This window comes from Helobdella robusta (assembly GCF_000326865.2).
Source record: "Helobdella robusta unplaced genomic scaffold HELROscaffold_49, whole genome shotgun sequence".
In the NCBI taxonomy this organism is placed as follows: Eukaryota; Metazoa; Annelida; class Clitellata; order Rhynchobdellida; family Glossiphoniidae; genus Helobdella; species Helobdella robusta.
Window position 1 is genome coordinate 284,737 of NW_008705246.1, and position 18,490 is coordinate 303,226.

The 18,490-nt window shown below is 30.6% G+C and overlaps 3 protein-coding genes across 3 annotated transcripts; 2 read left to right on the plus strand and 1 right to left on the minus strand.

The window, feature by feature from the left end:
- Nucleotides 1-713: 713 nt before the first annotated feature.
- Nucleotides 714-2,583, plus strand: HELRODRAFT_178636 (hypothetical protein; the record flags this gene model as incomplete). The annotated part of the gene is made up of 2 exons (XM_009026735.1): nt 714-849; nt 1,397-2,583. 2 exons carry the CDS (start codon nt 714-716, stop codon nt 2,581-2,583), a joined length of 1,323 nt encoding a protein of 440 aa, XP_009024983.1.
- A 46-nt stretch (nt 2,584-2,629) lies between these two features.
- HELRODRAFT_86082 (hypothetical protein) lies at nt 2,630-5,978 on the minus strand (the record flags this gene model as incomplete). Its single annotated transcript, XM_009026700.1, has 6 exons — nt 2,630-2,706; nt 2,990-3,084; nt 3,469-3,572; nt 4,005-4,068; nt 5,469-5,648; nt 5,908-5,978. Coding segments are annotated over 6 exons (591 nt in total), but the record flags the coding sequence as incomplete, so codon positions are not given.
- Nucleotides 5,979-9,683: 3,705 nt separating this feature from the next.
- HELRODRAFT_178638 (hypothetical protein) lies at nt 9,684-16,218 on the plus strand (the record flags this gene model as incomplete). Its single annotated transcript, XM_009026736.1, has 6 exons — nt 9,684-9,775; nt 12,053-12,122; nt 14,829-14,993; nt 15,652-15,789; nt 15,904-15,968; nt 16,140-16,218. 6 exons carry the CDS (start codon nt 9,684-9,686, stop codon nt 16,216-16,218), a joined length of 609 nt encoding a protein of 202 aa, XP_009024984.1.
- Between the last annotated feature and the right edge of the window lie 2,272 nt (nt 16,219-18,490).

Below are 18,490 nucleotides of genomic sequence, written 5' to 3' on the forward strand. Positions count from 1 at the left end.
AATTATAAATAAAGCAATTACAAAGCTGGATGCCTATTTTAAGTATATGGACAATCCATGCTTGCACCAGATGTCCAATCCATGGATATACATATATATATATATATATATATGCATGCTGGTATATGACCATAATTAATGCAGTAATTTGTGAAATCTACAGAATTTCTAGCGTTGGAAATTCTGTAGATTTCATAAATTACTGCATATATAATATATATATATATATATCCATGTGTTCAATCTTAACGACGCAGCCGTTTCAATGTTTTTGGGAATTACCTGTGATTGAGATTTGTTCTGGCTTCTATAGCAAGTGACTCACGTTTTGCAAGTTGCACAACGACTAGTAACGTGGTGGTTGCGCAATTGGTTTTTGCTTCTCATATTTATTGATTTAAGCGCATTTTAACTTACTTAAATATTTATTTTACATATTTACTACATAATTGTTACTAGTGTCGGCGGCTAAATAATAATTTCAAATTTTATTATTCTATTATTATTATATTATAATAGAATAAAATTATAAATTATTATTTATTTATAATTCATTCAACTTTTAAATATAATAATAATATATAAAATTTATAAATAATTACTAAAATTACTGATATTAAAAATTAAATTAATTAAAAAAGTTATAGATTAATAATTAATTAAATAAAGTAAAGTTCAAAGAACAACTATCAATGGATATCATAACCAGCAGAATGAGGAGGCAGATTGCCATCATGAAAGAAATTTTACCTAGTGTTACCACTACCAAAGATGATGAGACGAAGATTTACAAAATCATCGCTACAGTAAACGAAGTTCAGTCTATGGAATTTATTTATTCATTCTCAGGTAAGAAATTTTGTTTATTGTAAATAAACAATATTTACAATAATTTATCGAAATGTTGCATGCTGCATGCATATTATAACAATAATTTATCGAAATGTTGCATGCTGCATGCATATTATAAAGTTTATAATATATTATAAAGGATAAATATAAATTTCCATCTGCAGTAAATACTGCTACCAAACTATTTGAAAACTGCCAAAGGTGTAGTAAATGTGGTAACTATTTACCATAGTAAATTAATATTTTTGAAAGGGGGTGTAAACACATATATGGAATAAACATATACAAATACAAATAGGAAATCATAAATATAATATTGAGTAAACAAAAATATATTGCACGTATGCTCACCTTAACAATTCAGAACTATGTATAATTGTGAAAAGCATAGATAGACAAGTGCTTCAATTTATGTGTGCATATGTTGTACAAAATAATAAACTTCCATTCTCAACTATTTTTTTATACGGTTAAAATTGTGTTAGATTTAAAACTGATAACATGGTTATTGCGTAAAACTATCAAACAATTATACATATTTCAGATGTTTGCAAATATCCGGAAGTGATAGCCAGAGGATTTGTAGTACCCAAAAACTTAACAGAACGCTTCAATTCATTTCCAAGTGACACTTGCATGATAGATTTTATACAGCAACTAATGAAATGTAAAATCTTATCAATGAATGATGAAAACTCAAAAATTCAGAATAATCATTCACAATACTCAAAACCATCTTTTAACAAAAATGCATCAATGAAAACTGCATCTGACGTCATTAACAGAATAAGATGGGACCCTGATCTGGAAACCACAGATTTCTCAGTTGGTTACCTCGATCGCTTTCTGGGAGTATTAGAAAAAAAATTTGATGCTTTCACATGGGAAGACATTGCTTCAGCTGACTATGATGTTCTTGCTATCCCAAAACATAGAATTCAATATTTCAAATATAAAGATAAAATTGTTTGGGATAAAAGAAAAAAAATTGACAATATATTTGGTTCCACTGGTAATGGCCTGAAAATTAACGATATAATCGATGAACAAGATTGTGATGACTACATTGGCTGCAAGTATCCTGCCTGTGAAGCTCTTCAAGATGACGTTTCTATTCTAACTGGCAATGAATTGGATAATTTGCAAAAGTATGGTCCAAAACCATCTCATTTTTTGTGCCAACGGATATCCGATAAAAATGTTACAGAGAAGATATCTGAAATACAAAAAGGCATGCTGAACATTGGTCCTGCATTTGAGGAAAATATTATCCCACCAACTTCTCTGCACTGCACGCTATGTACTGTGAGTTTGAGTTCTCAAGAAGATATATCAACAATCTGTGATATCCTGGACGACAACAAAGATGAACTGAAAGATTTATCCTATGATTTACAGATAGAAATTGAAGGCTTAAGCAAATTTTTCAACAGAGTAATTTATGCTTCAGTTCTACCCAACGAAAATTTAAATAAATTTGTAGATTATCTCAAATACATATTGCAGGAGGGAGGGATCCAGTTATCCGACTCATATGAATTTGTCCCACACGTGACCCTTCTCAAATTAAGTCACGATAGCAAAAGTGAAGTTCCAAATAAGATCTTAGATCCATTTTTAAAAATAAAAATTGGCTCTCAAACTTTAGATGAAATAAATTTGTGTGAAATATCAAAAATTAGAGACGATGATGGATTTTATAAAACTGTAAAAAAATTAAACCTAGATTGAAATTGTTTATAAATTTATTATAGAAATTCTTGAATATGTATGTACATTATTGTTTTTTAAATCCTTTTAATATTGGATAAATGTTCTCAAAGGCTTCATTAATTTCAGTTCTCTCTTTGGCACCTGCAAAATGAGAAAATAAAAAAATTTTGATCATTTAGGAAATTTAACGAATTTATGATAAATCTCGAACTCACTCAATTTTTTGTTTTGTTTCTATAATTTGTTGATAAATACAATGTATCTTAGTTACTAAATCCTAATGTTAGAAACCAGGAGGGAATTAAATAACAAGATAGTTACAGATATCGACACAAATAAACAATATACATCATATCTTGTATTTCGAGGAAGTTATATAGAAAATATGTAACGTATATAGCATTTTCTGCAACCAGTTAGTTACCTGTTAAAACGACCTTTCCTGAAACAAATATAAGTAGCACTATCCTCGGTTTAACCATTCTGTAAATTAGGCCGGGAAAGAGTTCTGGTTCATAACTATAGAAAAAAAATAGGTTTTTAAAAATTACAAAATAATATCTCAAACATTTCATCTTATTTTGAATTAAATTCATGAAATTCTTCACAGAATAAGAGCTGAAGAAAATCATCTGCTGAGTGAAGAATATTGTTTAGAAGGCATTGTTGCTGTTAAGATCAAGACATGAAAATTATTTAAGGATTTATTTATTAATTATATTATATCCAGCAATTCAATAAAAAGACTGCATTGAAAGTGTTTAGTTTAGTTTTAATAATGAGTAAATAAGATTTAATATAAAATATCTAATTATGTTTTCCAATTCTAAAATTACTAAAAAAGTAAACTGGCGATAGTTGCATCCATAGCGTAACATACAAAGATCAAAAAGTGATAAGAACCTGGAAAATTGAGCATGCGTGAGAACTAAACCTTCCAGACGAATGGGAAACTTGACGTCACAACTGCCGACCATGTTTTGAATTTTGAAATCTAGAAATTTAGCCTGTAGATAATTAGTTCCATTATTACCGATTTCAAAATTCTTTATATGAAGATATAATGCATCATTCCAAAAGATGATACTCTCTTTGTTAGGAACATTAAAAATTTTTCAATTGTTAATTTTCTAAAATAAGTTAATTAATTAATTAATTAATTGATTGATTGATTGATGTGGAATTTGAGAACTTTAAAAAAGGAAATAAATCGATAGCAATGTCATACTTCAAGCCTAAAAGAAATAGCTACTCTAATAAAAACCAAAAAAATCTAAAATGATGAGAATGTCAAAGAAGAAAAATCTATGACAGAAATGGAGGAATTAAGAAGAAAAAATAATGTACCAGTGTGAACAACGTTTTCCATTTTAGGAATAGACAAAAGTAGAATAGATTAATGAACAATGAACATATTCTAAATTTTTTTTAAAAATTACCGAAAATCCCAGTTTTTGAACAATTCTTGCATATTTTCTGGCGGCTAATCGTGCCAATCCTTCACTGGAAACAATACAATTAATTTTATAATTCAAATGGAAAAATGGCTTAAAATCAATTCAACAGAATTAAATTCATTGTAATTTAATTTGACCAATTTCACATAGAATAAAACAAGTAATTTATATATAAGAGATGTATAGGAGTGTACAAATATGGCAAAATTATTGTGTGCTAATGAAAATCAAGATGAAGACGGATCTTGACAACTTTCAAGAAATTCAACAATCCTTGATGACAGGGAGGGGATATTCAAATATTTGTTTCCAAAATTTTTGTGCTCACGGTAGGGCAACAAATAAGATTATTATGTCTATTTCCCTTTCAAAAACAGTGCTTTTCCCGTTGAAACAACGAGATTCACTAACTTAACACAAATAACGCCCCCGGTCCCTCTACATCCGCCACTGCATGCACTGCACATCTTACAAAGGTGACCACACCTATTTAAGACAAATTGTAATTCAATGCTACAGTTCTTACAAAAATACTAGATAAATTTTCACAAAAATTGGGAGGTTTATAAAAATAATAGAAAACAATATAAAAATAAATGAGACATTATAACTAAAGCAAGGAACAAGTTGTATGACTGTTCGGGCAGAATTATCAATTCAGCCGTCTATTTCGAGATTGGTAAATAGGTAGACGACATAAACTGTCGTATGTTGGCCGGCGAGATGGCTCAGTGATTCAAATGCTCGCTAAGTCAAACATCTCAATGGCTAAACATCTCAATGGCCATCATATATTCAGCGTATAGGATGTGGTGCTTGCGCGTGCACATAAATACATGTGTACGTTGTGTGAAAAGGATAAACAGCCTTTGTGGCAAAAATGGCTGTTTCAAATCAATGGTTGAAGATATGAAGAACATAATAAAAGATATATAGATAATATATCTGTAACATTGTAAGTGGTTTTGCGTATATCAGAGCTGCAATAATAAAGACTGAGAAAAAAAAGATTCTGAACTGATAGGTTCAGATTCTGAACCTATAAATTCAGATTCTGAACTTATCAATTCAGATTCTGAACCACATGTAAAGATGAAAAAATTGTGCAACAAAATGAATATGAAAATAAATATAAAAAATTTGAATAAGCCTAAATAAGATGTAGCTGAGAAAAGAAATTTGAGTGAAAAATTTTCCATTCATGAAGCACACATACTTTCATTGATCTAAATTCTCACTGAAAGTTTAGAATATATTTTCCAGACAGTAATTAATGTTAAGAGAGCTGTGAACTGATGGTATTATTTCTCTCCAGCAATAAAATATTTCATAGAGATCAAGTTTCTCACCAAACACAATGTCGTGGTGATCATATTTATCTTTATTATTTAATTTATCAATAATAATTACTTGGCCTAAATTAATTGAAATATCAAATTTTTGCACCTTTTTGCTCCTGTGCAAACCATTTTGCCAGAGCTGAATATTAATGCGGTAGTCCTGGGTTCCCTGATCCTCATTATCACTGCTGCAAATCGTTTTGGATTGTACTCAGCATTCCTTGCATGCAAAGCTATTTTTTTCAAATCCAACTTGCAACCAAGGTTTACTGTACAAACAATGTTTCTGTAACAAAAAAATAAACAATGTTTAATTTATTGGAAAATTTGGCATAATTTTAATGTTGCAGTTCCATGTGGTTAGCTTCTCCAATGTTCCCTAGCAAAAAGTAGATCTTAAACTTTTCTCACCAAAGATTGTCAATGAAATATTTAAAACCTCATTCCAATGATTGTAGATAATCATTGCAATGATCATCAGTTGATATAATATTTATATAAGATTGAATCACATTGAAAAATGAATTTAGTAACTAATAACCAACTGGAGTTGAGGAATGATTCCTGAATTTTCAGCAGATGCTGGTGTTGTTGGATTGAGAGATGTCAACACAGAATTATTGACTGGAGTGGGTGCGGTGGTGAGATTATTTGCTGCATTGTTGTTGCTGTTGAAGGCAGAAGGTGGATGAGAAATTGAACTTTGGTGGGCAGGAGGTGCAGAAAAGATGCCACCTCCTGATTGAACAGTCAAATTCGATCCCGGAGGAGCTGGTGTGGAAGGTACGAGATAATTTGTCGGTGGTGAAAAAACTGTTGTTGGGTTAACTGGAGTTGTCGGCTGAAAATAGATAATTTAACATTCCACAAAAATTTATATGAAAAGTTGAGATTCTCAACATAAAATAATTATTAAAAAAAAATTAATATCAAAAATAACCTGAAAGCCCAAAATTGAAAAGTGTGGTGAAGAATTCATTGCAACTTATGCAGATAACTTTAAGACAATCTGCAAGGTCACACTATGTAATGTAAAAAATTGTACTTGATAGTTATACATTTTTTCCAATTTAAAAAATTTTTATTTCAAAGGAAAAAACTTTAATTGTCGGTGGTGAAAAAACTGTTGTTGGGTTAACTGGAGTTGTCGGTTTTGATTTTTTGATTTTTGAACAACACGTAATTCAATTCCATTAAAATTGAACAAATATTATCTATTAAAAATAAAATAGTAAAATTAAGAAAATTGATTCATCAACAATGCAAATATAAACCGTCATACATGTTCTCACATAAACCAAAATTTCTGTAAATGCGCTAAAATTACTCTCCAAACCATTGTTCAAAGTAGCATTTTAAACAATCTTCTGAAATTTAAACATTCCATTTGAAGCAGCATGATGGAGGTTTCGAAAAAAAATTTCTTACAAGACAGCAGTTATTGCTCATTTGGTTTTCGGCAATCATAAAATTTCTGTGAGAAGAACAACTATGCAAGACGTCAAGTCGCACCGGCTCGGACAGATCAGTGCAGAGAGTGGCTCACTAAAAGCAAAGGTGAACAAATAAAATCTCTGTATCGTATAGCAAAACAAGCAAAGCGTACGAAAAAAGTCATAGTTGGTGCCTCATGTATCAAAAACGACAAAAATGAGATGGTTCTTGAACAAGATGAGATCAAGCGACAGTGGAGAGAATACTTCAACCGTCTGTTAAATGAAACAAATCCCATCAATGTCAACTTTGACGCTCCACCCATCAAAGGTCCGATTCCAGACATCACTGTAGAGGACGCATACGTGCAGCATGGAATAAATGGCATCTCCTTGCCTCTATATTCATAGGCGCCGACACCATGGGGCTTAGAGGGGCTCGAGTCCCCCCAATATTTATTCCCTCAGGCCCACAACAATGCTGAGCCCCCCAATATTTTGTTATAAAAATTTAATATTTTTTTAGATATAATTATAAATATTTTCTAAACATTCTATCTTAATTTTCATATTTAGTTCTTGAGATTTGTATACCGTAATTTAAGCAAAAATAGTGAAGTATCTTTGCTATCTATCTTCTATCTTTGATTTAAGTTAACCTTTCATTGTGTGTTTGATAAGCGGACTAAAACTTAAAATCATTTTAAAAACAGATTTAAAATCATTTTTAATTGGTTTAAAATGAAACGTCGACAAACTACAATTGATTTTTCTAAGTTAGTTGCAAAAAATATTAAGGTAAATGAATTCATTATTGACTTTGAATTTAACTTTGTTGGTATTAAATTAATTGTGAATAAATTATCTTGAAGTATTATTATGTTTTAATTGCGTCCAGAGACCCGGTTTCCCGAGGTAGGAGGTTGTTCTCTTGGCCATTAACTTTTAGCGCCAAATTAGACAATCAGTTGTATCCATTTCATTTAACTTTAGAGCTTTCATGTCTTGCTCGATTGTTTGCGACCAGGACTTGAATATGTTTGAAACATATATATATATATATATATATATATATATATACATATATATATATATATATATAACATATATATATTTATTATAACACTATAATGAAACAATATAATCATATGGTATAATATATCATTAGTATTAGCTGGCCCTGGCCTGAGCCCCCTCAATATTTTGAACAAGTCGGCGCCTCTGTCTATCTTGGTGAGGCGTGACATCCCAATACCATTACGATCAAGACTTTATAAATCTGTGATACGTCCAGTGTTGTTATATGGTGCAGAAACATGGCCAATGACAACCAAACTGGAACAACAACTTTAACGAACCGATATGAAAATGCTCCGATGGATGCAACGAATTAGTCTGAAGGACCACATCAAATCTACCGAAATCATCAAATCTACCGAAATCCTGCGTCGTGCTGGTTTAGATGATATAAATGATGAATGCCGGCAACACCGTCTGTGGTGGTTTGGTCATGTCAAACGAAGTGAAAACAGTGCCATAACTTCTCTTGCAGATGTTAAGTACCTAGCACACGTCCCAAAGGCTGTCCTAGGGCCTCCCACTACCTAAGGCCAGCCCTGAAATAAGAATCTAGTTTGAAAATTGGAAAACTTAAAAAGAAACAACCTGGTAAATTCAACAAAATATGTATTTAAGAGAACATACTTCCGATTTTTTGTATTGTTATTATTATTTTTATTTCTTTCAGTCTTTGTTATAGAAGCTCTGACATACGCAGAACCACTTACAATGTTACAGATATATTATCTATATATCTTTTATTATGTTCTCCATATCTTCATCAATTGATTTGAAGCAGCTATCTTCGCCACTGTTCATCCTTTTCACACGACGTACACATGTATTGTTGAGATGTTGGACTCAGCTCGCGTTAGAACCACTGAGCCATTTCGCCGGCCAACATGCGACAACTTATGTCATCTACCCGAAAAATGGATGGCTCGGTTGGCCAGGGGTTGGCTACCCGGATAAACTTGTAGGATTCGAACCCGGTCGTGAGAGTGGTAGACAGACACGCTAACCACTCGGCCACGAGACCCACAATAATATTATGATATTATTAGCAGTGATACTAATAAATAAGTCACAAAAGTTGAAAAAAATCTAAAAATTCTTTAGGTAAGCTTGGAGATCAGAAACTGGTTTTCCCAGCAATATTAAAGCTTACTTGTTTGTTACCTAGCAACCGTATAGTGTATATAACAACCATTATTTATATGTTTTAATAATAATAATAACATAAAAAATATTTTTAAATTTGTTTCCTGTGTGTTCATTCACTCAATTAACAAGAAAAAACTGTACTAAAATAACTCAATGTGAATGGGCATGAATGTTAAAATTATTTAAGAAGAATATTTTTAAAAAAATCAAATGAATTTTTGAGTAATTTGAATAATTATACTTATGCCTCAACTTGTATACCAATATGACTTAGTTATACCTCAATAGATATAACATACCTTGATATGCTGAAGAGTGAGACCAGACAATGTGCGATGGTATGTTCGAGGGCCATTATAGGTATTATAAGTATATGAATTCAAACTTGTTTTTAAAATATATTTTGGGAACACGTCTTTATTTTACTAGCTTAGGACTTTGCTATTAATATTTAGTTTAAATTTTTGTGGCACAGTGGGAGGAGATTATGTGAAAAACCGCTGTTGATTATAAAATTTATAGTAATTTATAATTTATTATTTATAGTAATTTATAATTTAATGACTATAGTTAATAGTATAAATATAAAATAAAATAGATATTGCTGGAAAAACCAGCCTCTGATCTCTGAGTTTACCAATTCTTCACAAAGTGACAAAGATACAATGATACAACTTACAGTCCATTGTATTGTGCCATTTGCCATTGGACCCCTGGCCGTTCTATGGTTAAAGTTTAACCATAAGAACGGCCAGGGGTTAGGGTTAACCATTAAATTAACAGATTAACTAAAAAATTAAAATATTAATTATTAACTATAACTTACATACCGCTTACCGTCGAATACGCTATTCACCACGAAAAACTTCAAAACAAAGATTCGAGGGTAGAAGAACAATTTAGAGTTTTTATTAAAATTATAATTATATTAAATTTCATTAACGAGCGAGTGAATTTAGACATGATCAATCAAAGCGTCCATTTACAATTTTTACATTGACATAAAATTATTTTTATATATGTGTACTAGTTGCATAGATATATAAATTTGGATTGCGCCCCAGAAAAAAAAGTTAATATTTCATAAATCTTTAGTTACGTGTGAAAACTTAGAAAAAGTTTATTTATTTTTATACATACATATTTATATAATTGTACATATAATAAAATAGTGTCTATTAAGTTGGACTACATATAAAATGAAGCTTTTACCTATGATTGTTAATCTTTTTTAGTTAATCCATTTTTACTCGTTCATCTGCATTCGAGGAATCATGGGAGGTAAATAAAAGTTCAGTTGAGAGGGTGGGAATTTTTTTTCACTGCCGTTCATTTAATTTAACAAGATGAAAACCTTAAAATTTAATTTTTAATTCTGACTCTCGTGTCTGCAGAATTTTATTTGCAGAATTCAGACAAGATAGATGAGTAAGAAAAGAAAGAAGGTAGCTAAGACAGCTAGTAGAAAGTAGAGTAGAGCTAGTTGCTAGTACTGCATAGGATAGGGTAAAACATGAGATAGGTAAACATGGACAATACCATAGGAGTACCTATCTCACGTTTTACCTAGTGTCATAGTCTTAGTAGAATGAAAAAAATTAATTGAATAATAATAATAATATTATAATATATAAATTATAAATAATAAATTATAATACTCTAATACTTTACTTACACAGTTTCTAACTTCTAATCTCTCTAGTCTAAGGCCTAAGCTATGTTAATATTTATTAATCTAATAACTAATTCTAATAGAAAATAGATTAAAATTAAAAACAAAAAAACAAAAATTAATACAATATTTGTATTTGTCAAATACAAATAAAATAAGTTATTTATGTTAATTTAATTATAATTTATATTAGTATTATTACAACTGTTTAACATATATTACAGTAAAACTACACTCTTTTTAATTTCTAATTTTCAAATCTCCAACTACGACCGTCCCTATTGCCATACTTCTATTATCAAAAAAATAATAGCATATCCAAGTTATTTGTTCTCCAGCTATCATTGTCATCATGTTTCAACTTTTGGACTGTTATAAGTTTCGTTCATCATATACCTAATATTTGTGAATCAATATCCATTTTATGATTGATTGATACATGGTGTGGTGGTCATCATATGACTTTGCAGTTAAAGTTAAATAAAAAAAGTTAATTTCTTTTTTTATAATGTAAAATTAAATTATTAAAGACATAAGATATGTTTTTTGTGGTCTGACCCCTTTTACTTTATCACAAATATTTGTTGTTAAATTGTTATTAGGTCCATATTGTTTCTCTGTTTGTAATTCTAAAAAATCTAAAAACCGGATACTTTATCTTTAACTCATCATCTCAAATGTTACAGGCCTAACCTTCTATAATATATCATTAATGCTGCATTCCTTGTGTATCAAATAAACTATATAAAATAAAGTTTAATAATTTAATCATTTCTGTCTTTTATATAATGGGTGGGTTGACAAAATTTTGGTTGCTCACATTAATGATCCAGTTTTTTCTTCAATATAATGTTTGTATTCCTTGTAAAACTGGTGACATATTTTTTAATTTTCTGCTAGCACTGCATATAATTCATTATTAAAAGCTTAAATTTAATCAGTCTAAACCACCTTTTTGAGATGCTGCTCAGGCCAATCTCAAGCTAATTGTATACAATTTGATTCCACATGTGTGAAACTTTCTGTAGTGTTTGTTACTTTTGTTTGCTATTTTAACAACTTTAAATTAGTATAAAATATTTTTGGATTTCAAACCTCTGAAAGTTTTTTTGTGTATTTTTTCAAAATATTATTTTCTCAACAAGTTTAAAATTATTGAAAATATTAGTTGGCACTTTGAAATGGAATTATTGTTAAGATTCATTCCATTCATTACTTTTGAAACATTTCTAGTTCTTATTTACTGCTTATTATGTGATAAGTTGCATAAATCTATATCTATATTTTTTGTCTGTTGTGTATTGTATTCAATATGTTTGGTGCCTCTATAAATCTCAAAAAAATTCTGTTATTTTTTAACAGGTTAAAACATTTTTTGAAAATGATTGAGAACGGTCTTCCACTTTTGGGCTTAAAAGTTGATTTATTCAAGGTTTTTATATGATGTATTAATATTTTTTCAAAAGTTTATATTTGAAACAAAAATAACTAATGTTATAAAACTTTTTAGAATATTTCATTTTTAATAGCTTAATCAGTGTTTACTCGTTCAAATTTTTTTCAATCTTTTAAATTTAAATTTCCAATTTACTTATGCTTTTTAATTATTTTCCATTATTAAGAAATGCTGAGTCTCAAATTTTCTATAACAGCATCTTCACGTCATGTATCAATTTGCCTTCGTAAAAAGATTAATTTTTGGTTAATCAGAAAATTTTTTGATTAGTCTCATTGAACTAATAAGATGTGAAAATAAATCTAAATTTTGTAGTTGCTCTTTTGCTGCCCTCAATCCTTTGTTCTGTTTAGAAACAGTTTCTGCTTCTAAATACTAATGTTTGGATTACTAGATTTCAGTAAATTCATGTTTTTAATCATTTTTTTCAAAAATTTTTTACAAAGGGTTTCACAATGCAATAAATGCTTCACTAGGGTCTCTAAAAGTGCTCTTGCATGCCATTTAAAACCAATAGAATTTCACATATAACCCATCAAAGGCAATCAAGTGCCAAAAACATCGAAAGATAAAACAAGAAATAAAACAGAGAAAAAAGAGCATGCACCATAAATGAGCCTTACAAGGCACAGCAGCCAGGACGACGTCCATGAAATAATGCTTTCCTCGTTGTCGTCTTCATCCTGTTAATTTGGGCTATTATACTTTCGTTTGTGTTTTTTTCTCTGTTTCACGTGGAGCATTCTTCTGTAGCACTTATCCTAAATGCATCTTGTCGTCTTTTTTTTTATTTTTTTAAAGTTAATGTTTCACGTGCATAAAATAATGTTGACTTTACATAAAAATCCATTAACTTAAGTTTGTTCTGAAGTAATATTTTTCAGCTCTTTCCACATTTCATTCAATGTTCCAATGATTAATTGATCCATCTATTCATTAATTCATCTTCTCATACGTCCATACGCAAACAACCATCAACAACTGATCTATTAACCAATCAATCATTCACGTTAAAATATCCCCCTTGACCTTTCATCTTCCTTCGCCGTAATTGCAATTTCTTGCCTCTCTGTCATGTCTGTGTTTGAAATTTGTTGACCTGAATTTTGCTGAAATAATTGAAATATTTAAAAAATGAGATACTCATCTGGTAATCTTTTTATCATTCCTGGTAATATTAATTAACAACATTCTGTGTCGTTACAATTTCTTGTTCCAGCTAATAAATTATAACAAAAATGTGGAAACGGATTTAACGGACTCTTGTCCTGAACGATCAAGGATGTATGTGCGTGCACTCCACGTTCATTCACAATTCCGTCTTTTATTATTTAGCTCGGTAGGATTTTGCAAAAAATTTTTATTTTTTTCAAAAAAACATTTCAATTCGCATATTTACAAATTGCAAACATGACACGAAACAATTTTTTGTCTCCACCCCCCCCACATGCACACGCACACTCATCTGTTCCCACACATCTATTCCCATACATCTGATTTTAAAAATTAGTACATAATTATGTGTGTGTGTGTGTGTGCAAAAAATTAACCTTTTTCCTATCATTTCAGTTTTCAATGAAGCATTTTTCATTTTTTAAGTTAGGGTTATCTCGTTTTAGCATTAATATTTTTCCAAATATGTTTTTCTTCCACAATATCCACTGCTTTCTTTTTGTTCAAATTTTCATCAACCTCTTCAAAAAAGTCAAGCAAAGATGTAATCTCCCTTGTAAATTTTTTTTTACTAAAAAAAGAATTGAAAAGTTTTCCTTGTAAATACTGAATTGAAATAAGGTTAAATATATCTGACATTTTTTGGTGGTCATTAGTAACGACACCATTCTCATTTCTAAGTGGGCCTATTATGTATGTCTTTGTATTTTTGCCTACTCATGTAGCTGAAAAAACTTTTACTGGTAATTTTGATATTACCTGCTAATTTTTTCTCATAATTTTTATGGCCTCCCTATTAGCATAGATGGAGTCCTGTCTTTTCTGTTTGAATTTGTTTTCTAGCTGCTGCATTCGGATTGATTGTCCTGAATCGACAGAGCTACATTTGCCGCCGAGAAGATGGAGGATTAGTTAAATGTTATTTGGAACTAAAATATAATAGAAATGTTATGCAGAAAATTTTTACAAACCACAGCTTGCTTTGGCATGCATAAGATGAGTGAAAAATAAGAACAGTTTGACACTTTTAAACAAAAAAGTTTTTTTTCAATGCATACACTTATAAACGTTTACCCACACACACATTTTTATTTTTTATTTATTGCCTTATACTTTTTTTTTATGTCCTGGTTATGACATTAAACTGACCCTCACTGCCTTGTGAGTGATGTTGAATCATCAAAGGCTAGGCCCACCGCTTATAACTGGTTGCGTAACGAAGGGCGTCCTGCGTAAAAATTAGCCAAATAAATTACTTATGATGGAATGGCGTCGAGGGGTATTTCGGTTTCTTCATAGGTAGCCAAACGGCAACCCCCGATCTCGGGGAAAATGTCGTCTAAACGTGTGTTGTTGTTGTTGCCTTATACTTTTTATTTCAAAATCAAGACCAATTCGTTTTACAAAATTCATTTTGTCATATTCTTCTGTTGACGTGAATTTAATTTAATTAACTTTTTGTATACTTCATTAATTACTAATATTAACTTTCAACTATTTTCTGTTTAGGAAAAAACATTGCTGTCGGGGCACTCATTACACCTGATAAATTCAGTTATATCCAAGTCTGTCCATATTTTAAACTGCTTCGTCGAGACCTGTGAAATAAAAATTGATAAATTAAACTCTCGAATTCAAAATTTGGAAATTTTACTGATGATTATGGAGATGAAGGTTTTTCTTATGTTATTATTTTCTTTTGTTTTGTATTAAGATTAGCAGTCAGTCCTCTAGAAATTTTTAAAACTAACTTGGTAAAATTTTGACTTTTGAAGGTGGTTGTAGTTGAAAATTTTGTTACTGTCATTAACTTTAAAATTTGAAAATGTTAAAAATAAGCTGGTAATTTGTTTTTGTGTGCTGGCTGACAATTTTAAAGTGCACATTTTCAAGCCTTAGAGAGTAACGTGCGCAGATTGTTTTTGTGTATAGTTGCATACAATTAACAACAGATTCACGGATGCAAAATTCTTAGTATCAACATGGTGAATGTAGTGAATTAGATTGGCTTGTTGAGTTATTTTGTTTTTATTTCTCACAAGCCTGGGTCTAGTGTCAAAAGAATATAATAAAATGCATTTATCATAGAAAGGGGACCAACATTTATTCGTTGCTTCACTATCTGAAATCGCCTCGTCCTGCTTTGCTGTGGCTGGGTTCTGTTGTAGAGATATGCCTGCCTAGTGCCTATTATACGCAATGCGTGTGATGCGGGGTTCCACGCGTATTTACTCAACGCTGTGTGTGGATTTCTTGATACCTCTGAGAAAAATATAAAAATGAATGATTTTTAATCTTTAATTTTTAAAAATTTTCCTTTTTTTTTATTCAGATATCTTCAGTTCCAAATATTTGTGATATCACTAATTTTGCTCCACCTGTAGAAGCAGACACCAAACAAACAGAAGTCGATCCCAATTTAAAATGCAACGAGGCATCGTTAGCAGCAAATAATGAGCACGAGAATAAAGTCTCCAATAAAAATAATCCATTGTATAAAAAATATTTCATCATGTTAAATATGGTATACTTATTGTTTGTGTAAATGGTTAAACGATTCTAAAAATCATTTCAAATTTTGAAGGGGATCCCTTTAGATGCAGTGAAACAGAAAATGTCGATGGATGGCGTTGATCCGAACGTACTCAAGTACTTTAAATTTTTTTGAAATTTTTTAAAAATTTGTTGTTTATCATTATTAAAAAACCAAGCAGGACTTTTTGTTAGGAATTAAAAAGTGAACAGACATTTAGAAATTTTGATTATCACAACGTTGAGATTGATTTTCTCCCTAGAATGAATTTAATTTCATGTTTCAAGAACATGTTGTGGTGCGGTAAAATTTAGGCAAAGTCTTTGGAACACCAAACCTGGAAAACGATTGTGTAAGTTTGAATAGAATTATTTTGAAAACTGAACTTCTCATTTCGACATCCCCTGAAGTCATTGAAGCGGTGTCAACAGCTGGCCGCCAATGTAATAAAATTAACTGAATTTGATATGATCATGTTGAGGAAAAATTGGAAGTGACTGAATAGGTCTACTACTAAAGCTAATGTCTTGTGTTTCTTGTTTAACTTGGGCACGTTTTTGACGATGGTCACTTACCTAAGTGACTCTTTATCTAATCCAATAATTTTGGATGTTCCTTTTTTAAAAGATCTATTTTAAAGATTTAAAGATCCAGAATATCTGAAGGAGGTTTTTCGCAAAAGAACTGAAGTTTGATGTGGGACATGCATTGCGTTCGGTTTCGTCAGAAATAATGGTAATTCCTAGGACCAGGACAAAACTGGGTGACAGATGTATGCAGGTTGCTCTGCTCAAGGTATGGAATGATCTTCCAACAAGATTGAAGCAAATTGTTCCAGAAAAAGATTTCAGAAGAGAATTAAATAGTTATTTATTCAGCAAAGCATTTAATCACAGTACAATCCTCTAAGGAATGTCATTAGAGTGAATAACATTATAATAATATATGATGGTGTTTTAACTAGTCGTGCTCTCATTTGGACATCTTTTTTGACTGATGATAACCAGAAATGATCAGACTCATTTAATGCATAGTTTGCTGAGGTCTCTTTCTGAAAAAAGACAAATCCTGATGGGCTTCATGCTCTTACATCTTTTGTCGGTACAGTTTGTTTGGTAAAACACTCATGTGATTTTCTGTAAACTAAACAAAAATTACTATTAAATATTGTAGCATTCATTTACCTAGCACATTATTTTACATAAACGTTGTTTTTTGTTAACTACACAACAAAGTTTAATAAATTCTATGATGGGTCGTAAATAAGTAGAAACCTTCTATACTTTTTTGTTTAAGCGAAATGATGTTCTTGATAAACGATTGAATGGTTTATTCCAGAGTTTAGGCGCAACGAATATCAAACTGATCAGGAAGGCTTTCGGTTTATTTGGATGAATGTAAAAAGTTTTCAAGTGGGGTGTTGGCCTGATTGATTTATCAGTGGTTGGGAGAATGTGTTCCAACCATTTGATGATTTGCTCTCGGAAATTTTGTAGATCTGTTCTTTGTAATGAGATTTTGTGCAAAGTGATTCGAAGATCTGGTTACACATTTGTAAGTATTTTGGAAGCCATTATGATGTATGAGCATTTTAATGCATTTACTAACAGTTTGTTGAATGCAAACCAATTTCCTAATGTTTGTATTTCTTTTTCGATGAAATTATTGTTGGCAGTTAGATGGGAGAAAAAAATGCTAGTATCATCTGCATAAAGTATACGGTTTAAGGTAGATGGCACATCTGGAAAATGATTGATATAGATTATAAATAGTAAGAGGTCTAAGATGAATATCTGAGGCACGCCACAGCTCAGCAAAATTGTGTCTGATAAAAGATCCCTCAAAGATACATATTTAGATATGTTGTTTAAATAGTTCAAAAACCAATTATTGGTAATTCCTTGGATAACATGATGACGAAGTTTTTTCAGTAGTAAGTAAGTCACTGTTAATTAAATCATATGCTTATGATAAATTGTTAAAAATCGCGAGGTTTAGTTTGATAATTGTCGGCATTATCTAATCAATATTTTTGATAATTGACAATGTTTTGGCTGATTTAAAAATGTTTGAGAATACAGCGGGTACTTTTAGATTCGTTACAAATCTGGGTTATTGCTATAAATACTCACCAATTTGACAGAATGCATTTTGAATCTGTGGTGATGATTCAAATATATTAGTGCATTTATTCACGTGTATCCCCAATGCTTCGTTAAAATTATGTTGTTTTGACATCGAATGAAAAATGAAACAGCTCATCGCTGTCCTGTTTAATAGTTGGTGTATTTTGTTCAACGAAGATTCCCTGTTCGATAGTAATCAAATGTGTGTATCGTTAACTTGCTTTCAGTGACGTTTATAATACAAAAGAGTTCAATAGGGCAATTGCAGTTTGGAAATTTTATGAATTAATTGTTTGCGTTAAGTCTTTGAAGCTTTTCACATGTTTTGTAATGGATTTAAAATTAAAAGTATTTAATCTTAAACAGACTCGACAAACGTCTTTTGTGCATCCGTTTCTTTACTTTTTTAATTGTTAAAGCGTGAATAATTTTTGTTAATTTGAGCGGATGAATAGTTGTTTCAAATTTTGACAGCTGCCCTGACGACGAGAGCACCTTCGTTATGATGGGGT